The sequence below is a fragment of the Ictidomys tridecemlineatus genome, chromosome 4 (assembly GCF_052094955.1).
Source record: "Ictidomys tridecemlineatus isolate mIctTri1 chromosome 4, mIctTri1.hap1, whole genome shotgun sequence".
NCBI lineage: Eukaryota > Metazoa > Chordata > Mammalia > Rodentia > Sciuridae > Ictidomys > Ictidomys tridecemlineatus.
In genome coordinates this window covers 60,306,585-60,332,123 of record NC_135480.1, presented here as the reverse complement: position 1 = coordinate 60,332,123, position 25,539 = coordinate 60,306,585, and the positions used below count along the sequence as shown (strand labels likewise).

Here is a 25,539-nt window from a genome sequence, read left to right as displayed (position 1 = left end):
TGAATTCTGCACCCCAGAGGAGCTATGTAGCTACAGTACAACTACAAAGTGATTGCTGCCTGGTTGTCTAAGTCTCGTAAATATTCCCTGCTGTCTATTCCAGTACTGTTGTTAAATCACTAATTGGACTCTCTCCTCTGGTTCCCCAACAGCTGACATAAGTCAAAAATTCAAATTTAGCACGGTAAACTAGCCAACGACCTTTATAAATTCATTTTCAATATATAGCATCACTGACGTTCTTTAACCTTTTTCTTTTTTTAAATTCAGTTCTCCAAAGTCTAGGTTAAGCAGAAACTAATGAAGTTTCTACCTTATCATGAACAGAAACATTATCTACTAATTTGAAAATTATGTCTAGTAGCTACCGAACGCCTTTGGACTCCCTCACGCCACCAAACAGAATACCCAACAATGGAAGACTGGAACATACAGGACGGGTATACTAGTAGAATATTTTCTAATTTCTCCCTTTTTTTAACTCTGGACCTCGCTTTCTTCTTCATCTATAAAACTTGCATGTAATGTAGAATAGGAGGACTGAAGTAATTTATAAGATCCTTATGGCTATAATAATCCAGAAATCCAATCTTTCTCCTCAATCCGGCTTTACACAAAACATGTGGAACCACAGAAAAGAACCTTTTACTCCACTGGACCGACTCTAATTCTCAGATGATGGCTTGAAAAGCTAAAGAACTTCCGACTCACCCGCCTTAACCCTTGGGCTGCCCCCAAGTCTCCTACCGAGAAAGCAAGACAAATAAAGTCCACCCAGTAGGATCATCAAAAAAGTGCAAGGAAGGCCATATAGTGGTTTCGAAGCTCTGCCCCCGTAAAGGCCGGAAAATTGCGGGCTTCTAATCGCCGCTCAGTGAATGAATGAGTACGACCAGATATGTGGACGCTCCTTCAGCTTGGGATGCCACTGGAGACCCTGGGCCTAGACCCCAACGGGGTGCATTTCAACCCTGTGCCTGAGAAACCCAGACACCCGGCCGCAGGGTCGTGGGCCCGGCCCCGCCCCCTCCCTCCAGCCAGAAGGTGCGCGCCCCGGCGCGAGACTTCGGAGCTGAGGGCCTGGGACGCCCCGCGCACTCGCCTTCCCGGAGAGGAGGAGGAGCCTGCGGGTCCCCGGCCGCAGTCGCTCCAGCTCCCACTTACCGCGGTGCGTCGGGGGAGGGAGAACGTCAGGAGTGAGGGCCCAGGCCCGTCCGCCACTCGCCGCTCACAGAGCAGCGCGCGGCCGCCAGGAAACCGTCGCCGCCGCCGCCGCCACCACCGCCGCTACCGACCGCCGCTTCGGGCGCAGCGCGCAGAGGGCCCGACTGCGTCACACGCCGTCCGCCGTCAGAGGCTCGCTCCGAACGCTCCGCCCTCGTCTTCTGCGCATTTGCAGACAAAGCTGCCACTCTAGGTCCGCCCTGTTACTCATTGGGCAACGAGTCTTTTGAAACCGAACGTGAGGGCGGTCTTCGGGAGAAGGAGCTGGGGGAAGAGGCGGGGCATGAAGACTAAGGGGGAGGAAAAAGGGAGGAGCGATGGGAGGGACATGGAGTCCCACCCATCCGCCGCGGCGGTTGGCTGAGAGAGAGTCGTGACGTCACAGGGCCCCTCGAAGTGGATTGGTGAGTGGCTAGATTGGTGTTCACAGGCTGGGGTGTAGAAAAAAATTGGTGACGCCATACCAAGACCCCGCCCCCTTCTTTGGAGGGGAGAGACTTCTACTGCGGAAGCTCGGGCCAATCAGGAGGAAGGCCCCGGGATGGCTTGGTAAGTATTCTACCCTTCCCTTGCCCCAGTCCGCAGGCGGTGATGGGAAAGCTGCTTGGTTTCCCTGTTCGCAGTTCCTAGCCATACCACGTGCGGAGCTGGAGGACCCTCCTAGGAGGCTCCTCTGTCCGCATAGTTTGTCTGTGGCTGCTCTGAGGCCCTAAATTCAGATCCGTTTCTGTCCTGACCCATGCCAGTGAAGTTAGACCTGAGCATTAGAGATGCCCTATAGTAATAATTCTCTGTAGGGCCTGATAAAAATAGACGATTCTTGGAATGTCCTTTCCAGCTACATTTTGATAACTCCTACTTATTCTTAAAGGCCTGGTTCAATGTTCCCAGCTTCTCTGACATATGCGTGCTAACTCTTTGCAGCTTGTTGGGCTAATTCTTGGGCAGGCCTTTGTAGTCCCTTGTCCCTTTTTGTGCACTTATTATTTTCCCGTATTTTATGTCAATCCCTAACCCTCACCTCTCCGTAGATCATAGCTGCATTTTCTTCTTTTTTGGTGTTGGGGATTTAACCTGGTATTGAATCCAGGGGTGCTTTACCACTGGCTGCATTCTCAGCCCCTTTTAATATTGAAGCAAGGTCTCACTAAGTTGCTTAGGCCTTCGCTAAATTGCTAAGGTTGTCCTTGAACTTGTGATCCTCCTGTCTCAGCCTCCTGAGCCACTGGGATTGCAGGTGTTGCCAACTGCACCCTACAAGAGCTGCATTTTCATCCTCTTGGTGTCCCTTTCCTCCTGGGACCTAGCCTAAAGTAGGCACCTGATATTACCAGATCGAGGGGTGTTCTTAGAAACTAGACCTCTCCAGGGCTGAGGGTCTCACATAGAACAGCAGGAGCTATGCTAAAAAAAAGCAAAGTGTATGCACACTGCCTCTCCACCACCTCTTGAAATATCAATACAAAATTAAAAAACGATTTGCCAAAAATTTAGATTAATTCCTGGGAGTTTTCAGTAGTAGCAAGGAATTAGAAATTATTTGTTGAAAAGTGAAGTGGTTGTAAAGATGGAATAAGAAGAAACAGGATACTTTGTAAATGTTCGGTAGATGTTTGAAGGAAGAAAAAAGTTAATGTGTGGATGGCCAAATAGTAAGGCTAGTTTAAACTTCTATTTGCAGCCACCTCCCAACTCCTTTGTCCAAACACCCCTGCTTTCCTTTCATCTTTATTTGCTTTTGCTCTACATTAGAAAAGTCATTAGTGCTGGGCTTATGGCTCAGCAGTAGAGTGCTCACAACTAGAATGTGTGAAGCCCTGGGTTTGATCCTCAGCACCATATATAAATAAATAAAATAAAATAAATGTATTGTGTCCACCTGTAACTAAAAACAAATGTTAAAAAAAAAAAAGTCATTAGCACTTACTGGATAGTCACAGTAGCTTCCTCTCTGCTGTCCTGAAACTGATTTCTTGTCCTTTAATCCTCAAACCCAACTCTGTTTAAGCTTCAACTCTAGTTTTTGTCTGGTGCCTAAGGCCATGCACACAGAAGGTGCACTATGGATTTTTTGGTGAATGAATGCGTGAATTGGTTTCCTTAGTAGGGGAAACTAATAAAGACTGGTGAAGTTTGGAGTCTCAGAACCTTGGGTTTTAATCTGGGTCAAGCCATGTATTAGTTGTATGAACTTGGGAAAATTTCCTAACCCCCTGATCCTGATTTCTTTTCTGTAAATGGGAATAACAATTTTGCTTGCATCACAGGGTTATTGTGAGAATTAAGCAAGATAATATGGGTAAAGCCCTTAGCATGATACCTGGTGCATGATAAGCCCTCAATAAGGGTTACTCTTTTTTTTTTTTTTTCTGGTATCCGATGATTGACCCCAGAGGCACTTAACTACTAAGCCACATCTTCAGACCTTTCTTATATTTTAGTTACAGACAGGATCTCAAAATTGGTTAGAGTCTCCAATTGGTTAGAGTCTCCCTAAGTTGCTGAGGCTGGTCTCAAACTTGCAATCTTCCTGCCTCAGCCTCCCCAGTTGCTAGGATATATAAAATTAAGCACTATAAAAGTAAAGGAGCTAGGCAGGGTGGTGTCCCCTTAGAATTCCAGTAACTCAGTCTGGAAGGGTGATGGTAACAGACTTCTTTTTCTTTTTTTTTCTTTTTGGCAGTGCCAGTAATTAAACTCGGGGCCTCATGCCTTTTTAAAATTCATTTTTATTTTTTTGTTCTATTTTTTTCAGATTTCTTATGTGGTGCGTTGGACAGTGCAGCAGAGCTGGAGTCAAACAGAGCTAAGTTAAAATCCTAGTTCTGCTAGTTTTTAGAGCTTGCACAAACTATTTAATGGTTCTTTGCCCTAGTTTTCTATTCCATGAACTGGATACAATACTTCATATTTTATAAGTTGATTGTGAAGGTCAAATGAGGTGATGGGATTTGTAAAAAACTGAGCATGTTTGGCTCATGGTAAACACTCAGTAAATGTTGACTCCCTTTCTCTTTCCCTGAACTTGATAAGAAAGGGTGAGGTTGATAAATAGCATATAATTGGAGTTTTAGAAATCTTGAGTACATACCTTTGACTTTTTTTTTTTTTTTTTTTTTTTTTGTACTGGGGATTGAGCCCGGTGGTGCTTTATTGCTGAGCTACATCCCCAGCCCTTTTGAGACAGGGTTTCACTAATTTGCTTAAGGCTTCACTAAGTTGATGGGTCTGGCCTTGAATTTGGGATCCTTCTGCTTCAGCCTGTTGAGCCAATGGGATTACAGGCTTGTGCCACATTTTGTTCTTCCATTAAAACAGTTAATGTCCAGGCACTGTGGCACATGCCTGTAATCCCAGAGGCACAGGAGGCTGAAGCAGGAGGATCCTGAGTTCAAAGCTAGCCTCATCAAAAGCAAGACGCTAAGCAACTCAGTGAGACCCTGTCTCTAAATAAAATACAAAATAGGACTGGAGATGTGGCTCAGTGGCCAAGTGTCCCTGAATTCAATCCCCCCTACCCAAAAAGAGAGACAACTGTCCAACAGTTATTGGACATTTGGGTTGTTTCTATTTTTAACTATTATGAATAATGTTGCTTTAAATATTGTGTACAATTTTTTTTGTAGTCATATGTGTTCAGTTCTCTTGCATCTATCCCTAGGAGTGGAACTGCTAGTAATTTGTGGTTCATTTTTTCCCACATGGGTCAAATGCTTTATTTTTTTTTTTTTAAGAGAGAGTGAGAGAGAGAGAGAGACAGAGAGATCATTTTTTTTTAATATTTATTTTTTAGTTTTTTCGGCGGACACAACATCTTTGTTTTTGTATGTCGTGCTGAGGATCGAACCCGGGCCGCACGCATGCCAGGCGAGCTCACTACCGCTTGAGCCACATCCCTAGCCCCAAATGCTTTATTTCTGATTCTTACATGTTGATTCTTAAAATCGCTTTTTTAGTTTTTGTAAAATATTTATTGAAGTAAAGTTAAAATAACATAAAAAATATGCATTATGAAAGTAAAGGAGCTGGGCAGGGTGAATTCCAATTCCCCATTGGAATTCCAGCTATTCAGGGGGCTGAGGCAGGAGGATTGCAAGTTTGAGGTCAGACTGGGCAACCCTGTCAAAAATAAAAAGGACTGGAAGGGTAAAGGAAGACCACTAGGGATGTCACTCTATGGTAGAGTATCCCTGGGTTTGATCCTCAGTACTGCAAAATAAATAAATAAATAAAGATAAATTTAAAAAATAAAAATGAAGGGCTGGGGATGCAGCTTGTGGTAGAGCACTTGATTAGCATTCCCAAGCACCACACCAATAAGTAAATAAATATGCTTTTGGCTGGGAATGTAACTCAATGGTAGAGTACTTCCCTAGCTTTGTTGAGCCCCTGGGTTCAGTCCCCAGCACTGCCAAAAAAGGAAAAAAGTGAACAATTCCAGTAGCATTTAATTTAATACATTCACAATATTTATGCAGCTACCATCTCTATGTAATGTATAACATTTCATCATTGTAAAGCTAAACCCTTTTTTCAGTAAGCTGTATCTCCCTGTTCCCTTCTTTCTCCAATGTTTAACTATCAAATATGTACCTTGTCTCAATGGATTCAATTTGAATATTTAATATAAATGGAATCATACAATGTGTGACCTTTTGTGTGTGGCTTCTTAGCATGTTTTCAAATTCATCTGGTTGTAACATATACCTACTAGTACTTCATTCCTTTTCATGGATGAATAATATCCCATGGTGTGGACATACTATATTTTGTTTATTCATTCATTTGTTGGTGAACATTTGGAGTAATTCCATCTTTTGGATATTGTGAATAGTCCTGCTATAAAGATGTGTACAGTTTCCTGTTTAAGTACCTTTTTTCAGTTCTTCAAGGTATATTCCTAGGAGTGGGATTGCAGAGTCATATGGTAACTTTATGTTTAACTTTCTAGGAACCACCAACTGTTTTCCAAATTGGCTGCACCATTTAACATTTCCAATTAGCTATATATGAGGGGTCTAGTTTCTCTACATCCTTGCCAACACTTATTTTCCTTTTTTTTTTTTTCCTTATTATAATCAACCTAAGGATGTGTAGTAGTAGACTGGATCTTGTTAAGTTGCTTAGGGCCTTGCTGAGTTGGTGAATATGGCTTTGAACTTGTGCTCCTCCTGCTTCAGTCTCTCCAGCCTCTGGGATTACAGGGGTGCCCCACCAGGCCCAGCTCATTGTGGTTTTGATATACATTTCCCTAATGATATTAAGAATGCATGTGATGGGCTGGGGGTATAGCTCAGTTGGTAGAGTGCTTGCCTTGCATGCACAAGGCCCTGGGTTCAATGACCAGCACAAAAAAAAAAAAAAAAAGAAGAATGCATGTGGTAAACATGCCATGGTGGTGTATGCCTGTAATCCCAGTGTTTTAGGAGGCTCAGGCAGGAGGATTGGGAGTTCAAAGCCAGCCTCAGCAATTTAGCAAGGCCCTAAGCAACTTAGTGAGACCCTATCTCTAAATAAAATATAAATAATGGCTGGGGATGCAGCTAAGTGGTTAAGTGCCCCTGAATTCAGTCCCTGGTACCAAAACAACAAGAACCATAACAACAAAAATGAAGAAAAAAAGAATGCATATGGTAATTTCTAGGGAGATCACTAAAATAATAATACCCGGAAAAAATGGAATAATCCAAAAAGAATTCAAGAAGACAGAGGGATAAATGACTAAAAAAAAATACAGTGAAAATATTTTCGTGCTAATCAATACCCTTTATAGGATGGGTAGAGTTCTCTCAGAAGGGAAAAATAAGAACATTCTAGGCCACATAAACTGAGGAAGCAAAAGGGCCAGGAAAGAATGTAGCATATCCAGGAATACAAACTGGAAGTGAAAGAGAGAACAAAGAAAGTTCTATAGAACAATGAAAATTCAGTAACTGAATCAGGGTTCTGGAAGTAGATAGGTAAGTCTTGGATGGATAGTTTAAAGCTATCCAAAGAAGACATCTTGGTCATTTAAAAGATCTCTGAGAAGAATGAAGAATAACAAATCCTCAACCCAGGAAGAGACTGATTTTCTTAAGGCTTCCAAGGAGGCTGAGGCACATTGTGGCCTGAAGTTGGATGTCTTTTTAGCACTGTCTGCATCTCTGCCTCTTCACTGTCCTTAGCCTTGCTCCTCACTTTGTCCCCCATTCCTAGAAGTTGTTCTTCAAATGCCTTCCTGTGGTTCTTAAATCTTTGCTTGATCCATCTAAATACTGCCCATCCTTCAAAGCGCACTTCAACTGGGTGTGGTGGTGCATTCCTGTAATATCAGCTACTCTGGGGGCTAAGAGAGGAGAATCAAAAGCTCAAGGCCAGACTGGAGTTGTGGCTCAGTGGTAGAGTGCTTGCCTCACATGTGTGGAGCACCAGGTTTAATTCTCAACACCACATGAATAAATAATTATATAATTAATTATAATAATATAATATAAATAATATAATTATATATAATTATATTAATTATTATATAGATCCTGTCTCAAAAAGAAAAAAGGGCTGAGATGTGGGTCAGTGGTAAAACATCCATAGGTTCAATCCCCAGATCAGGAAAAAGAAAGAAAAATGAAACACTTCAATTAAATATTTTCTGAGTTCCTACTATATACCTATGCAAGGAATGTATGAAATGGGTGGGGTTTCCATCTTTAAATAAGTTCCCAGAAAAGTGGGGAAAGGGATAAAAACAAATTATTTTGCTACTTTGTGGTCAGAGCCCTAATAAAGTTTGGTAAAAGGCACCTAATGCTGTGGGAAGATCATGAGGTTTGGGGTTTGAGGTTGGGGTGGTGGGGGGAGATACAAAGAAAGTTGAGTAAAACTTCATGGGAGAGTGAAGTATAAGTAGAATATAAAATCTGTGCTTGAAACATTGGATGACCAGTTCATGAAGAATGTTAAATACTACACTAAAGAATTTGCTCTTATCCTAAAAACTATACAGAGTTGGGGCTGGGGATATAGCTCAGTTGGTATAGTGCTTTCTTCGCATGCACAAAGCCCTAGGTTAAATCCCCAGCACACACACACACACACACACACACACACACACACACACACACACACAAAGGCAAAAGCTGTACAGAGTTGCTAAATAATTTATTTGTAACAAGGGGGGAATATGGTCAGATCTGTATTGTAAGAAGAGCTCGTCTAGCTGTAATGGGGAGGATGATAGACATGAAGACAAGGAGACCAGTGAAGGAGATCCCCTATAGGAAACTTTCCTTGACAACTACTTCCATATTCTGATCCTCTCATCTGCCCCCCACATCTACACTTCCACCTTGCTACTAGAGGTGGAACATCATTGTGAACATTCAGTCTCCTTAGGAGTGTGTAGTCTGTATGTGTGGAGGGGAGAGTGGTACAGTGATTGTGACTAAAACAGACTCCAGACAAACCTCACCAGGAGGGCAAGAGACTCCAGGAACCCTCAAGCGCAGCAGCAGCTACTTGGACAATGGACAAAGGCCAGTTCAGCAAACACTGAGTGCCCACTGAATAAGGGCAAGAGTAGAAGCTTAAGTGGTCATTCAACTTCTTTAGCTATAAAATGTATTTCATTAAATTTACCTCACCAGATTTATTGAAGATCAAATGAAAGAGTGGACATAAAGTCCCTGGCACATAGGAAGAACCCATTCTTCCTTTCAAACTGACAGGAGAAGAAATATATTCAGAGTGAATCAGTGACAGTCAAGGTCAGATCATTCAGAGAAGGCTCAGCCAGGATGAGTTCAAACTGCAGCTCACACATCTGGTTGTAATAACCACCATGCATTGGGTGCCTTCCACATGCCTGGCACATTGCTCTGATTCTCACAACAACTGTATGATGTAGATAGTCCTAAAACAATTTTACAATGGAGAAACTAAGGCTCAGGGCTAAAAGGGCCCACATTGCCCAGGTCACCTGAGAATTAAAGGCAAGATTAGAGAATGTCAAGGTTCAGGCAGATGGGCCAGAAGCAGGCATATACAGAGTGAAGGAAGGCAAGGAGGATGACACAAAGTTCTAAGACAGAAAACCAAAATCTATTTGTTGAAATCAGATGGAAGTGGTTCTTTTAAGTAGAGTTTTAGTAATCATTTTTCTCTTGGCCCTAACTCTTAAGTACAGGGTAGAGGGCTGGGATTGTGGCTCAGTGGTAGAGCACTTGCCTAGCATGTGTGAGGCCCTGGGTTCAATCCTCAGCACCACATAAAAATAAACAAAATAAAGATATTGTGAACAACTAACAAATAAATATTTTTTTAAAAAAAGAACAGGGTGGGGAGAATTTAAAGTCTTATTTTAGAACAAGATACCTTCCCTCCAGATTTGAAGTCTCAACAAGTGAGTCTAAGATATGTCTGTGGGTCCCCTACAAGTGTCTACCACAGAGAGGGCCTGGCATGAATGAACAAGACTAAATGCATGAAAAAGAGTTCTGGCAAATTGATAAATTTGAGCCTGTCTCCCATTCTACAAAGTGGCAATTATAATTATCTTATGGGACCAGCAGTATATAGTGATTGAGGGAATGACCTCAGGTGCCAGGATGGAATCCTGGTTCTGATATTTACTAGATGAGTAGGTAAGGTACCTTCTGTTTTCCATTGGAAAATGGAGATGTTAATAGTGTCTACTTCACAGGATTTTTATGAAGATTAAATAACACATAACATGTAGAAAAGTGAGTGGGATATAGTGGGTGCTCAGAATGTGTTAATTATTGCTTTGAGGATTTAAATGGGAAAGGTGTGATGTTAACCTTGTCTAGTTCAAAATTCTCTACGCACTGCTTTTGTTCCCTCATTCTCGGTTCTTGTGGAATAGAATGGTCTTTGCAAAGGGAGCCAGGGACCAGCTTGGGGAAGGAACCTGGGAGTTGATTTCTGGGATCAACCCTCTTTGTGGGAAGACCCAAGGCTTGGGCAGATCCTCTCTCCCTATGCTTTTGTTAGTCAAGACAGAGCGCCCTCTCCTGTTCAAATGTGGGAACATCACTGGCCCAGAATTTTCGGGGTGAGCCTCACAGGGTCTCAGAGCCTGCAAGGTGCTCTTCCCCAGAATGAAATGCCCCAACCAGCTCAGAGGAGCAAGGTTTGGAGGAGGGGCGCCGAAGCTGGGGCAAATCAGCCTTAATATTTCAGAAGGGCGAGACGGGATAATTCATTTAGGATGTGGGTGGAAGACAGGAGAAACTGGGGTCAGGGAATGACAGAAATCTGGGTCCTGTTCGATTAATTTTATGTTCTTTCAACAGGTGATGGGGACGCGGCCGAGAGGTAAGGTGACAAAGTAACTTATCCAGAACTTCACTCCTAGATGTCTGAGTGCCCTCACGCTGCCAGAATTAGTGGCGCCGGGCGCGTGCCTGTAATTCCAGCAACTGGGGAAACTGAGGCAGGAGGATCGCAAGTTCAAAGCCAGCCTCAACAATTTAGCGAGACCCTGTCCAAAATAAAAAAAATAAAAAGGGCTAGGGATGTGGCTCAGTCGTTTAAGTGCCCCTGGGGTCAATCCCCGGTACCAACAAAATAAAACAACAACATTAAAGCAGAATTACTGGGGCCGATCAGGGCTGGAGGGACATGGTTTGTGGGGACGCCAGACTAAGGGGGAAGAGCCAGGGGTCTGGGTCCCTAGAAGCCGGGAGGAGCCCACAATCGGTGCGGGCGCAGTTTCCTCCCTAAGTTCCGCCCCGCGCGCACCGGCTCCGCCCCGCGCCCTTGCTGCTCGGGCAGGCCCCCAGCTGCTAGCCCCCCGCCCGGCGGGGCCTCCCTCCGGGAACCCCCAAGTTCCCGGACTGTGCTGGTGCGGCCTCTTTGTCACTAGTGCTTGGGTAAGTATAGGGATGGTATACCCGCCCGCGGGACAGCCCCATTCGGGAAGTTAGGCCACGCGGTCCAGCCGCCTCAGGAGCGGGCCGAATCTCTCGGGTCCTGGTGCCTGTCTTCTTCCCGCACACTCTCCGTATCCCAGGAACTGCTTCTGTCCGGACGACCTGAACTGACCTCCTTCCTTCCCCTCCCCAGCGTGGAGCGCGGTGTGCGGGGATTAAGCTCTCCCTTCTTTACTCTGCAGGGCCTCCTGGTCAGGATTCCTCCCAGGTGCTGCGGATGGAGGCGTGGGGTAGCCTTGGAACCCCATAGACTAGTTTCGAATCTCAGCTCTGCCAGTTATTAGCCTGTGACTTTGAGTAAGTGTTTTTAACCATCTTAAACTCTTTTCCTCTTATGTAAAATGGAAACACAGCCTATAGTGCCACTTCATGGAATTATAGTGAGAACTGAAAGAATCAATGTATATTATTAAGTGCTGAACAGGGTGCTTATAGGCAGCCATTAAATGTGATGGGAGTGTCTGCTGAAAAAATCTCTAGGAACTTTGGATGTGAGGTAGGAATACTGCTAAGCAAGCAGTTTTCTACTAAGTAGTATGCGTGAGGAAGTTAAAGCTGTCTGGGGGGGCAAAACTATAGTTTTGTCCAGAGGTGTGGAAGAGCAGTGTGACTAAATTGGAGAGCCCTTAAAAGTAATCTAAACCGTCTGATCTCCTCCTTGCACAATTGTGGAAACAGGCCCAGAGTGGCTAGTTGACTTGCCCAAGATCACACAGTTAAGAAAGAGGACAGACATACCTCCAAGACAAACTGGAACAGACTATCCTTTGTTTTGTGTTTTTTGTTTTGGAAACTGTCCCTTGAAACAACCTCATCAACCCAGGGGTTCCTGAGGGACCTGGAGCTACAGGCTTTGAAGAGGGATGTTGGGAGGATGGACTAGGTATACTGCAACTGTAGAGTCTAGGTTTGGACTGGGTGGGGTGCTTTCCAACTAGGGCCCTGAGGGACTTCCAGGGCGTATAGAGATGATCCAGGGAATGTGTTGGATTTGGGAAGGTACCTGAGCCACTTTAAACTCCTTGGGGAGATCCCTGACCACCTCCCTACCACCCAAGGGAAAAAGAAACTTGAGAAATTGGGACAGGCAGCCTGATTGAGCCTGGCATAAAGGGAAGGTAGATGAGAATGCAGAAGCTTATCCACCTGGATTGTTCTGGAATGCCAGGATGCCAACCTAAACAAGTCAAAGTTCTTTCTGTGGGTGGGGCCAGGGAGTTAGGACTTGATTTGGCAAGGCCTTTGAGACCAGAAGGGCAGGTTTTTTTTTTTTTTTTTAATGTATCTGGAACCAGCCCTAATTTGGCATCAAGAAGCCTAAATTCCAGAGATAATTTTGCTCAGGCCCAGCTTTGAAGAAGGGCCTTTCTCCCTCTGCATCTTAATTTCTCTATCACTACAGTGGGAACTGGGCTGATTGGCTAAACTCTGTAGGATTTGTTTTTTTAATTTCTTCCTTCTTTTCCCGCCCTCATTCCAGTCTTAATCTGAATTTTCTGCCCAGAGCTCTGACCCAGAGAGGAAGGGGTAAAGAAGAGCCAGAGTTGCCATGTGTAAACTTTTCAAGGGCTCTGCACCTCCCTACTGCTGGCTCTCCATCTACTTTCTACACGACCTTGAGTAGATACCTGCCTTAATTTTCCCTGCTATTAACTGATGGTGTTGTTGGTGTTCTTTTTAGCTATTATGGTTCTTGACCTTAGATACCCTTGTTTGAGGGAAAAATCAAGTCCTCTAGAGCTCTCCTGTAGTCTCAGGGAGAGGGTGGACTGAGAAGCCTCCAGAAGCTGACCAAGCAACTCTTTCCTGCAAACAGCAAGCCTAGACTAATGCCAGGCCTGATTCTGCAAAGCCTTTCACCCTCAGAGCACGTGAGGCAATAGGCAGGGACAAACAGGAGTTTGAGGTTCTCTCAGCTTCCATGGAGGCCCTAATGCTGTGAACTGCTTTGCCTGCACACAGAAGGGACTGAGGGAGCAGGAGGGCTCTGAGCCAGTGAGTGAAGCCTGGAGACTTGGCCTTAGGCTCAAAGGCTTGGGGGAGGAGATGGGCTATTCTGTCCACTGGTTGGTTGTAGAAACAAGAGACTAGATAAACTAGCTTCTGTAGTCCTAGAAGCCAGGCAGAGGAGTGAGGAGAAGGTCTCCCAATCTGTTCAGGCTTCATTCTACTCTAGATTGTGTTCATTGTCTTCCCTCTGAAATTGAGTTGGAGTGTTGTCTTGGGATTCTGAGTCAGTCTTCCTTATCCGTGGCGGAAGCTGTCCAAATTTAGGAAACATTATTCTCAGACTCCCCACCTGAACACAAGGGCTGACTTCACTGAGTCCCAGCCTGCTGTATGGGGCCCTGACAGCACACCACTCCATCCCCAGGTCTGACAAGATGTACCAGGTCCCACTGCCACTGGATCGGGATGGGATCCTGGTTCGGCTCCGCTTCACCCTGGTGGTCCTGGTTACGGTCTGCTGTCCATTTATCGCCTTCCTCTTCTGCATCCTCTGGTCCCTGCTCTTCCACTTCAAGGAGACAACGGCCACACACTGTGGGGTAGGGCTTCGGGGGCACTCATACCTCATATTCAGGCCCATCTTGATCTATTTGGATCCTGATTTTATTTTGACAAGATTAACCAGCTTTCCAGTAGGTTCCATCAGATATAATGGACTTCTCGTGGGGGGGTTACCTGAAAATTGAGGTCTCAAGGATTAGACTCCCTCCACCTTCCATGAAAGTTCTAGGGACTGGGGCCACTGAAATTGTGCAGCCCCCAACCCCACAACTCAATCATTACTTCAAAGAAGACACATTCAGGAGCCCCAGTACTTTCTGGAATGTAAACAGAACAGGATTGGGCTAGAAAGCATTTTGGGTCTCATAGTGGCACTGTGGGCTTGTGCCTGTCTTTTTGAGAATGTGATTCTGTATATGTATGTGTGTGTGTGTGTGTGTGTGTGTGTGTAATATAATTATATATAATGGCTTTGAGTTGGGTATATATGTAAAAGAAACTCTTATCAGTGCCTGTCTATATGGGAACCCAATTATGTGCATGTATTATATGTTCTGGGGTGAGTCTCATGAGCACTGAGGCTCCACCAATTGTCATCTACCCTCTGGATGGGAATATGGGGTGTCTGGGCCATGAAGATAGGAGAGTTCTTTCTCTGTAGGATATCAGAGTAAATAGGGTGAGACTTGTATTAACCTCTGCTATGTTCTTAATTCATCCACTGAGACCCAGAGCTTTAGTCACCCATGTCTAAAGTGAGGTTGAGCCAGGTACAGTGGCCCATAAAAGTAATCCCAATGACTTGAGAGAATGAGGCGGGAGGCTTGAAAGTTTAAGGCCAGCCTCAGCAACTTGGTGAGACCCTGTCTCAAAATAAAAAGGACTGGGGATGTAGCTTGGTGGTAAAGCGCCCCCAGGTTCAATCTCTAGTACTAAAAAATTAAATAGTGAGGTTGATGATTCCTGTCCTACTCCTTTCCAGGGCTAGTGTAGTGCTCTAGATATTGCAAAGATGAGAAAGCAGTTTGGGGAATGTGAAGGGTGAGGGTCAGGAGAATGAGGAAGAAGAGATTGTTAGAGAGGAAGGTAGGCAGGAGATGAAGTTAGCCTTGGGACTCTAGATGAAGAACCAGAGCCTGAACATGGACTCTTGGGCTAGCTTCTGAGAGAGTTTTGAAGGCCCCCAGCTAACTTCCTTTATAGGAAGTTGTAGACCTATAAAGAGCATCTGCTTCAGAGAAAGAGGAAGAAGTAGCAGAGAGGTCTGGTTAGGAGTTTGGGATGGAACCCACTTCTTTTGTTCATATGACATGAAGTTTTCTCTCAGATTTGTCAGTGGATAGACATGAGTCTTTGAGTATAGGCACTTAGTCTGATGAGACCTGATGCTAGGAGCTCTCAGAAGGAATAGGACTGGAAGGAAAGTGAGTGACCAGGTGATCTGAGGGAGAGGATTACTCTTTTCTGACTTAGTGCTTGTTTCAGATAATGCATCAGTGTTCCCATTACTCTGGCCAACTCTAGTTCATCCAGCAGAACTCTACCAAGATGTCTTCTCCTCCAGAAAGCCTTCCCTTTGGGACAAACTTATCACTCCCTTCTCTGGGTGCTTACAGTTTCCTGTGTTATCTTTCATATATTATATATTTGTGTCTATCTTCCACACCAGACCAGGATCTCCATGAGGGTAGATAATGCATCTGAGTCAGAATGTATTTGTTGAATAAATGGATAGGACCTCTCCCCAACCTAATGCCACAGGAAAAGGAAGACATGGTATAAAGCAGTCATAGTCTGAAAAAAATATATAATATTTATACAGCATATAGCATTAAACTGAGTAGGCTGTTTGCACTGATACTTGTGCCTGGCCCTGAGTGCTAATAGGATAGATAACCTCAGCATACTTTGTATACTATTACCTACTCTTGGCATACCTGTTGGGAAATTAAGGCATAAGTAGTTGCTGAAGGTTACCTGGTCATCTGGAGCAGTAGTAGGCCTGTTGGATCCCACTTTTCATATATGCTTTGGATTTCCCATCTAGAATATTCCAGGAGCCAAGCATGGTGGCGCATGCCTGTAATTCCAGCAGCTCAGGAGGCTGAGTTAGGAGGATCACCAGTTCAAAGCCAGCCTCAGCAAAAGCAAGGTTCTAAGCAAATCAATGAGTCCTTGTCTCTAAATAAAATACAAAATGGGCCTGGGGAATGTGGCTCAGTGATCAAGTGCCCCTGAGTTAAATCCCCAGTTCCAAAAATAAATAAATAAAAATAAGAAAAATAAAATAAAGAAATGAAAATGGCTGGGAATGTAGCTCATTGTTAAAACTCCCTTGGGTTCAATTCCTCAATACCTCCCCCACCCCCAAAAGTAGAATATCCCAGGAGTGGCCAAACCAAGAAGTGAAGAAAGCAACCTAGCACAACATATCTATAATTAACAACTTTTCCTCTGCTTGCACATGCCCTGTGATGGGGCTTCCTTCATTTTCAGGTAACCTTTTCTAAGGCGGCTTAGAAGGTAACAATCTCTCTCTCTCCTCTCTCTCTCTCTCTCTCTTTTTTGGTACCAGGGATTGAACCCAAGGGCACTTGACCACTAAGCCACATCCCCAGCCCTTTTTTATATTTTATTAGAGACAGGGTCTCACTGAATTGCTTAGTGTATCACTAAGTTACTGAGGCTGGCTTTGAACTAGTGATTCTCCTGCCTCAGCCTCCCTAGCTGCTGGGATTACAAGTATGTGCCACTGCACCTGGCAACAATCTCTTTCTTATAGTGAGCATAGGATTTTTTTTTTCTTTTTTCCTTTCTGTAAGTCTCTGCCCTGACCCTGGCTCTGCTTTGATAGCCATGGAACTACTCTCTTATTTTGGCTTTAAGTCAACCTGCAGAGATGGAGAAGACAACAGTGGGGCTGTGTCATGTATGTGTGGTGCTAGGTGCTGGTAATTGAACTCAGAGGCACTCTGTCACTGAGCTACATCCCCAGCCCTTTTTTAAATTTTTTAAAAATTTGAGACAGGGTCTCACAAAGTTGCTAAGACTAGCTTTGAACTTCTGCCTCACCCTCCTGAGTCACTGGAATTATTGGAGTGTGCTATAATCCTGGCTCCTTAGGAGGTCTTTTTAGATAGCATAACTATAGTTTCTTCAGGCAACACACACAGGATGTGGCCTCTAGGCTTCTCCCTACCCTGAACATATCCTTGGATTTGCCCTGGTAACTATTTTCTCTGTGTTGGGCCTTGATCTGGGCATGGGACTTCAGGTAGCCTGGGTAGTATAGGTGAAAGTAAGACTATTCATTCCTATTACTGGCTGTTAGATATCTGTTGATGCAGCCTGAGTTGCCATTAGCTGTTTCCCCATAGGTACAGGCAGGACACTGATGTCTCGTATTCAGATCTGTCTAGATTCTTTTGAATCCTGTGATTCTATTATTATTATCACAGATTAGCCAGTTCTCTTTTTTTTTTTTTTAAAGAGAGAGAGAGAGAATTTTTAACATTTATTTTTTAGTTCTCAGCAGATACAACATCTTTGTTGGTATGTGGTGCTGGGGATCGAACCCTGGTTGCACGCATGCCAGGCGAGCGCGCTACCGCTTGAGCCACATCCCCAGCCCAGATTAGCCAGTTCTCTAATGGGGCATAACATACATACTTGGTTTTGCTCTAGTCAAAAAGGGCCAGATTCCATTCTGTTTTTTCTCTTTTCTAGAAACCTGCATGCATCCCTGGTTACAGCCCTCAGAGAGGTCCCCACCCCCACCCCAGCAAAGAAGCTGCAGTGGACTGACCTCAGCCACTATCACTTCTTAACCGTTGCAGAGTGTTCCAGGATTTATGATGTGGCCTTGTTGATCCTGGGAAGGCTGTGTGCCTGGGCAGGCATGGAGAACTGGGCTCTGTGGGCGGGAGGGCAGGCTCTGAGGAGCTAGGGGTGGGACCCTCCTGTCTTAGAGCAGTCTCAGTCTGGCTAGAGCCCTCAACTCAAGCTCCGGATTCTTCAGCACCCAGTGTGAGTGTTGCTTAGTGAGCCCCCACCCCTACCCCATCCCTGATGAGTAGCTGGACTAGAAGACTGGGGTCTCTTTAATGAAGGGAGTATAAGTCCCCAGGGTAGATCTGATCTTAGGCTTTTTACAAAGCCATCTCTGTCTGCCTCAGAAGGGAGCCAGCTTGAGGGGTCATGGTGGTGGGGCATTAGCAGGTGCAGGGAGGGATAGGGAGAGGGAAAGCCCAGCTCTCTGGGTTTTTGTCTGACCTGGACAGAATCTTCCTGGGTCTGGCTCAGCACAGCAGGCTGATGCTGAGTGGAGAAAGTTTCTATGACCCTCAGATTCCCCCATCTTTGGGTTGGGTGACGTGGTCTCCTTAGATGGGGAGATGGGAGTTTGAACCTTCACAAGAACCTTGATATTCTGAGTTCAGCATGCTGATGGCCTGAGGCTTGGCTCATTCAGAGCCTGGGGGTGGGAGGTCTGGTAGCCTATGGCCCCACTGAAATAGGTTCTAGGACACTCCCATTGTTCCTAGTTGAACTTGGGTGAGGAGGAGGAATGTGGTCAGACAGGGTGAGTGGGAGAGCTTTACCAGTTCAAGCCAAGGGTCTTTTGTCCAGGTTACTTGGCTTGAACGAAGTCTTGATGTAGAGCCTTAAGCTGTCCAGTGGCAAGAGATCTTAGTCCTAGTGTTTGATCCTGTATAGTTCTGGACTTGTGTCCCTTCTGTGGGATGGGAATAATAACCTTTCTACTTCTGATCCTTCTCCTTAGTGACTGTGAGGATTGTGAGAGTGAGGTGAGTCATCAGAACTCCCAGGACCTGTCCCCTGGAAGTTTCTATTGCCCAGGTTCTTCAAGAGGTGAACCTAGATTCTCAGTGTACCAGCGGATTCCCAAGAGTTGCTCCTATCCCATCTCCCACTTGTTCCTTGGCAGTCTTCCTTTCCCCCCTTGTGTCCTTTCTACCATTTCTGCTCTAGCTCTTCCCTATACTCTGAGGAACCAGCTCTGGAAAAGGCCCCACTTTCCCAAGCCCAGATATTTCACCAGGCCCCAAGTTGTATCCCTTGCCCTTCTTGGGCCACTTCCTACAGGATGTTCTCTGCGGCCTCCCAGCCCTTGGACCCCGATGGGACTGTGTTCCGGCTCCGCTTCACAGCCATGGTCTGGTGGGTCATCACTTTCCCTGCGTTTGGCTTCTTCTTCTGCATCATCTGGTCCCTGGTGTTCCACTTTGAGTACACAGTGGCCACTGACTGTGGGGTGAGTGCCAGGCTCCTTAGCACCTGGGTCAGGGCCAGGGTAAGAGATGGTGGTGAGGCAGGATTGGAGAGTAGGAGAGAACTAGAGGGTCAGAGAGAGATAGAGAATTTGTCAGTAGAGACTCATAGTGTCTATAGAGTCACAATTGGAATTGGAATTGGAATTGGAAGAGGATTATACAAAGTCCAAAGGAGCTGGACGTGGTGGCGCATACCTATAATCCCAGTGGTTCAGGAGGCTAAGACAGGAGGATCACAAGTTCAAAGCCTGCCTTAGCAACTTAGCAAGGTCCTAAGCAATTTAGCTAGATTCTGTCTCTAACTTAAAAAAAAAAGGGCTGGGGATGTGGTTAAGTGCCCCTGAGTTCAAGTTCAATCCCCAGTACAAACAAAAAGGAAAGAAAGAAAGAAAGAATGTTCAAATGGAGTTGGGGTCGGGGAGGTTGATGTAGGAGAGAAATGAAGGGGTTGGAGGATTGGCCAGGAGAGATCACAAGAGGGAGAGGTAGCTGAAAAAAGACCAGACTACAAAGGAAGCCAGTAATGAGAAGGTGCAGTGAGGCCCAGAGCCAAAAGTAACAGGTGGCTTAGCCCTACTCTAGGATCCTCAAGCTTTGTTTCTCCACCAGCAGCCCTAGCCCCACAGCCTGTGGGGTACACTCAGGGCTCTGCTAGCTGGAAATCTGGATGGACTTCTTGCTTTCCAGATCAGTTCACCAGATCTTTCCTGAGGGACCAGGGGTAGAAGTTCTATGTCAGGGACATGGAGCTGAAAATGGACTTGCTCTCAGCATCTCATTCCTGCAAGAGAAAGTCCTTGGGCAGAGTTGAAATATAGTGAGTTGGGATTCTTGCAATAAAAGGGAATGAAGGTTTTCAGGGATCAGAGGAAGCACCTATAGGAGGGGGCATTGTTTGTGGGAGATAGGAGGGGGCATTGTTTGTGGGAGATAGGGGGATGTGAAGAAGGATCTTTGTGAATGCCAGGCTGACAGCCTTGGATTTTATCCAGAGGGCAATGGGGAGCTTTGGAAAGATTTTAAGCAGGAAAAGGGATATGATTAGATTTGTCCTTTAGAAGATCATCTCAGCTCCTGAGTGGAGAACAGATTTAAGGGTAGATACAAGAATAGGGATGCTAGTGTAATGACTCATACTATTGGAGACCAGAGCTAAGATGGAGACCATGAGGATAGAAAGGAGAGAGGATGGAGTCCAGAGAGGAAAAGGAAATAGGATTGACAGGAATTAAAATTTTTGTTTAGTTGGCAAGGGATGAGGAGGCAGCAAGGCAGGTAGAAAAAGTCATTTATAATTTGGGGAGGACTTTTAATCTGGGACCAAAGAAATGGATCTCTAATGGTAAAAACCTGGGGAATTCTTAGAAACCCCACTTTGTGAGTTTCTGATCTCCTGTCCTGTTGTAAAGGGGTTTTCTATCAGGGGCTAGGAATATAGCTCAGTTGGTAGAATGCTTACCTTCCATGCACAAGGCCCTGGGTTCAATCTCCAGTACTGCCAAAAAAGAAAAAAGAAAAGAAAAAGAAAGAAAGAAAGGAGTTTTCTACTCATTTCTCAGTACTTTTAGCTCTGGGCTCATGGAGAGTTTTGGAGTGAGCTGTGTATCTGGTCTCTGATAGATCTTGCTGTTGCTTATTGCTGGCACAGTTGGTGAGTGGGCAACTTATGTGCTGGGAATGGGGGTGGAGGTGGGGTATATATATATACATACTTGATTTTGTTTGTGCATATGTGTGTATGCATGCATGTGCACCTGTGTGTGAGTGCCTATATGGAAGAGACAATCCCTGCTCTTAGGATCTCATCCTAATCTGAGAGGATTTTGTGAAAACAGAATGCAGTCACAAGGCTCTAATTTTTCATTTCTCCCCAAGGTCTCCCCCCAATTCTCCATCATCTCTACCCAGTACTTGTTCCCAGCATCAGAAAGGACTCATCACTTTTGAGTGCTTTGAGCTCTTCCAGTCAGGCTTAGGTACTGGTCCTATTCCTCTTAAAGTAGCTGAGATTAGGGAGCAGTCTTCAGAATAAATATTCCAGGAAGAAGAGGCAACACTCATTAACCGAACTGAGGGTAATGGAGAGGCTCAAAAATCAAGTCAGGAAGGCCTGGGGATATAGTTCAGTTAGTTGAGTGCTTGTTCCACATGTACAAGGCCTTGGGTTCAATCCCCAGCACCACTCACACACACATACACACACAAAAAAAAAAGTAATGAGACTTGGAGGTCTCACTGTATCTGGTGTCCTGCCTCTCAACCCATAAACAGGCCTTCCTATGCTGACTGGCCACTTGACTCACAGTGGCCAGTCTTTTCAGTGAAAAGCCTGCAGGCATTTCAGAGAAGTCTATCTTCTGAAATCTGTCATTTATTGTACCCACTATGTGCCAGACACTGCAGATGCTTTGCATACCTTACATTTAGAATTCATAATCACTCTGCAGGTTAGTGGTGTTATACCCAGGTTACCAATGAAGAAATTGGAACTCAGAGAGGTGAAGTGCCTTGCTCAAGGTCCCCCAGATAAGCTTGGATACAGACCCATCTTTATGAAGTTCCAAAGCCTCCTGCTGCCTCTGCACTGATTACTTAAGCCATGGCCTTGAGAGCAGTGTCTCCTCTTGGAGAACTCTGTACTAAGCTTCCTGTGACAGAGCTGAACTTGACAGTGCTATACTTAGCTTCCTCCACACATTTTTTGTGGAGGCCGTGAAGTCCCTGACTTGAACCCTTCCTCAGGCCCACCCCTCCCCTGTGAGCTGTCTCTAATTTTGCCTACCTTCCCAATAGTCTGTAGATCCATTCCACTAGAGGAAAGGAATAGTTTTTCAGAGCTCCATCTCTGAAGACTTGTTCCTTCAAGAGGATCATTCCCTTGCTGGGTCACTGGATTTCTGACACTGTCCTGGCTCTTGTTGAGAGTCTAAAAATGTCATGGAAGCTGGGTGTGGTAGTGCATGCCTGTAATCCCAACAATTTGGGAGGCCAAGGCAGGATTGCAAGTTCGAGGCCAGCCTCAGCTACTTAGTGACACCCCCTCACAAAATAAATAAATAAATAATTTTAAAATGGCTGGGGATGTGGCTCAGTGGTTAAATACCCCTGGGTTCAATCCCTGGTACCAAACCAAACAACAACAACAAAAGTGCCATGAAAAGTGTGGGCAATGAACTGTCTTCCAGTCTTGGAAACGTTTAAAAATGCAGGTGCTCAGGTTTCAAAAACCTGCATTTTCACATATCTTCCCAGTGAGTTGTACTTACTATGTTTGCAAAGCATTGCTATAGGCCAGAAAGTATTAAGAGATCCTCCTCCCATTCCTGTTTCCATCTCAAGTACTGTTCACTTGTCCCATACTGTTTCACTGCTCATACAAGCAATACCAGTCCTTGAAGCCTCCCCTTTTCTCAGCCTACAATGAAGTTGCATTTCCTTAAGGAAGGAGTTCCAGGTATTGAGAAAGATGGATAGGAAGATGCACAAGAACAGGGTCATTTTCTCAGACTATATCAGGTTAGAAGCATCCACTTTCTTAAACATGATCAGTATAGGGGTACCCTTCTCGCCTAGCTCCCTCAGGATCTCGCAGCACCCTCTACCACCTGGGCACATTTACCCTGAAGAATGAGTGGAACTGGAAGCAGTGAGAGGAACAGCTCAGCTAGGTAGCACTGTTCTAAGGAAGGTCAGAGTGTCTGTGACATCTCTGTCCTCAGGACTAATTCTAGAGTCCTGGATTCCTGGGACTCCCCTGGGGTCTTTTCTGAGACATAGCTCTAAGCTATGGGAATAGGAGCATTTGAACCCATCTACATACCTGTCCAAATGTGCAGGTTCCAGTTTGTGGGGAGATAGAATATGCCTGCCCTGCCCTTGCACAAATCTCAGTCTGGCTGGGGAATGAAAACCCAGCACCCTGGGCCCATGACCTGGAAGGGAAGGTCTCTTGGGAGAGCTCTGGGAGCACTTAAAAGAAGACTTCCTGGAAGGGAAGGGGCTGGAGCAGAGCCCGTGACTGTGATTGATTGGGTGGGCAGGACCGGTGAAGGACATGCCCGGACCAGTCACAACTTTCTAGGTGCCCAATTATCTACCCTCGGTGAGCTCAGCCATCGGCGGAGAGGTGCCCCAGCGCTATGTGTGGCGCTTCTGCATTGGCCTACACTCAGCACCCCGCTTCTTGGCGGCCTTCGCCTACTGGAACCACTACCTCAGCTGTGCCTCCCCGTGTCCTGGCTACCGCCTGCTCTGCCGCCTCAACTTTGGCCTCAACGTCGTGGAGAACCTCGCACTACTAGTGCTCACCTATGTCTCCTCCTCTGAGGACTTCAGTGGGTGCTCCCACGGTGGAGGGGTGGAAGAGGGTTTGGGAAAGAGACAGAGCCCACCCCTTCTCACATACAAACCTTCCTGTGGAAGGGTGAGGGCGCTGCTGGCTGTGTGTGCTCCCCATCCTCCTCTCTCCCTCCAGCCGTCCATGAAAATGCTTTCATTGTGTTCATCGCTGCTTCCCTCGGTCACATGCTCCTCACCTGCATTCTCTGGCGGCTGACCAAGAAGCACACAGTAAGTCAGGAGGTACGGTCTACCCTATTGGGGCCCGGAAGAAAATCAAGAACATCTGTCCTCAGGATGCTGGTAATGATGGGGTGGGAACTGGAGTTCTAGAAACCCTGACAGAGGGGTACTGGGTTTGGGGCTGAGGCATGGAAACAAGTTAAGAGTGGCTTATTTGTCAGAATCTAGGATTATGTTTGGGTAGTAAAGGAGATTAGAATAGAAGAAATGGAGACTCCAAATGGGGGTAAAATGAGTAAGTAGCAGACAGGCTCTAGTGGCTTAGGGACAGTGTCAGGGTACTGCAGTCTAGATTCCACCCACCCATACACATGCCATTCTTTGCCACACAAAGTACCTGAGGAGTGTTGGGTTGGTGGGTGACTCCTTGTAACTTTTATACTCCATCCCTCTGAAATGGAAGGGGCAGGGCATACTACCGCTCCTTGGGCTCATCAGGGATGTGAACATACTTGTCATTCCTGCTGCCCATGCCTCTGCCCCCTTCTATGACCACTATGGGAACCAAGGGAGGGAAGGCCCAGCCCTTAGGAGCTGGGGCTAAGAGGGGAAGCTACCCACATATACCCAATAAGCTGCAGAGTGATCAGACAGCCCACCCCCTAGGATCGCAAGTCCTACAGCTGGAAACAGCGGCTCTTCATCATCAACTTCGTCTCCTTCTTCTCGGCACTGGCTGTCTACTTTCGACACAACATGTATTGTGAGGCTGGAGGTGAGGCCAGGCTAGGATCCATAGACGGTCATAAGAAACTTTGGGGGCAGTTGTGATGTTTTTGAGAGTGGGCAATAGTCTTGGGTATTGGCTGACTACTATTATTTCTCTGTAGTGGGTTGGTTCACCAGGAGGTTCACCAGGCCCTATTTCTTGTGTCCTTACAACAGTATACACCATCTTTGCCATCCTGGAGTACACTGTCGTTCTAACCAACATGGCGTTCCACATGACAGCCTGGTGGGACTTCGGGAACAAAGAGCTGCTCATAACCTCTCAACCGGAGGAAAAGCGATTCTAACACCTCTGCTGCTGGGAGAAAGTAGCCCACTGCCTAGAAACAAGAAACCACTCTTGCCTTCCCCATACCTGTGTCCTCCTGGGTCCTTCTGAAATGGGGGAGAGGGAAGAAGGGCAGAAGGGCATAGGACAAGGCTGACCCAAGCATCGCAGGCTTCTCCTCCTCAACCCTCACACAGCCACAGGGGCCTTCAAGTAACGTCAATCTAAACTGACAGGCCCCAAGAAGCTGAGCTGGAAGGAGAGCTCTACCACTTGGTGCTAAAAAAAGTTCTGAGGTTTATGACCACCATCCAATTTTTGGTTTTTACCTAGCCACCTCTCACTGAGGTTAGGGACTGCTGAGCAGTGGCTGCAGCTTCAAAACCATAGCCATTTCTCTCCAGGTCATTCACTTGACTAGTATCTGATAATCTTCCATGCACATTTAGGCCTGTGGCTGTAGTCCCCTGCTGGGTTTGTCCAAGTGTTTTAGTCCTGACTTCACTTCTTTAGTCTGGTGTGGGCCCTAAGGTGTGTATCCTTACCTATCTGAGCCTCAGTGTGTCCATGTGTATGATATGAGGAGGTGGCAGTGTGTGATCTCCAATGGCTCTGCCAGTGTGGTTCTGACATCATCTGATGGAAGTGGTCTATACCTGAAGGATGACCTGTTCCAGAAAAAGCACCAGCACAGCATGTGTTTCTCTTCCCTTCTGAAATCACTAGCCTATGTACCCTTCCTCCTTGCAAAGATATGGGGTAGAGGGATCAAGAGGCACAGTTCCCTACCACAACATGGGCTCCCTGGTGTATAACTCCCTATTACCCCAGACCCTGAGCTCTTCTGGTTGTACATTTTATTTCAAATGAAAATAAATTTTTTTTTCTTTTGCCAATAACCTGGGCTAACCTTTCTATTCTTGAGGTTCATTCTTTGTTTGATAGTAACTGAGTACAAGATGGGTTCCAGGATGGAGGGAATAAGTCTATGGCAGAATGT

The 25,539-nt window shown here is 45.7% G+C and overlaps 3 protein-coding genes across 24 annotated transcripts in view; 2 read left to right on the top strand and 1 right to left on the bottom strand.

Moving 5' to 3' along the window:
• Nup98 (nucleoporin 98 and 96 precursor) overlaps positions 1 to 1,307 on the bottom strand; it is a 107,649-nt gene extending 106,342 nt beyond the window's left edge. For 7 of the 8 annotated variants that reach the window (XM_013357674.4, XM_013357676.4, XM_005323136.5 and 4 more), the window contains exon 1: positions 1,165 to 1,307. The gene's annotated coding sequence lies outside the window, so the exon portion shown is untranslated. The remainder of the gene's footprint in view (positions 1 to 1,164) is intronic. The other variant, XM_078046600.1, reaches the window with a different exon arrangement.
• On the top strand, positions 918 to 7,669 carry LOC144377127 (uncharacterized). Its single transcript, XM_078046619.1, has 2 exons — positions 918 to 1,773; positions 3,980 to 7,669. The coding sequence occupies exon 1, from the start codon at positions 923 to 925 to the stop codon at positions 1,415 to 1,417; it is 495 nt and encodes a 164-aa protein (XP_077902745.1). The 5' UTR covers positions 918 to 922; the 3' UTR covers positions 1,418 to 1,773; positions 3,980 to 7,669.
• Positions 7,670 to 7,740: 71 nt separating this feature from the next.
• On the top strand, positions 7,741 to 25,438 carry Pgap2 (post-GPI attachment to proteins 2). 15 transcript variants are annotated; one of them, XM_013357683.4, is made up of 8 exons: positions 7,741 to 10,539; positions 11,339 to 11,453; positions 13,531 to 13,705; positions 18,774 to 18,942; positions 23,043 to 23,295; positions 23,436 to 23,530; positions 24,149 to 24,257; positions 24,428 to 25,438. In XM_013357683.4, exons 3-8 carry the CDS (start codon positions 13,572 to 13,574, stop codon positions 24,556 to 24,558), a joined length of 891 nt encoding a protein of 296 aa, XP_013213137.1. In that variant the 5' UTR covers positions 7,741 to 10,539; positions 11,339 to 11,453; positions 13,531 to 13,571; the 3' UTR covers positions 24,559 to 25,438. The 15 variants fall into 15 exon arrangements, with proteins under 15 accessions (XP_013213137.1, XP_040140805.1, XP_077902740.1 ...); XM_040284871.2 differs by having other exon boundaries at positions 23,436 to 23,542; XM_078046614.1 differs by having other exon boundaries at positions 18,730 to 18,942; positions 23,436 to 23,542.
• Positions 25,439 to 25,539: the final 101 nt, after the last annotated feature.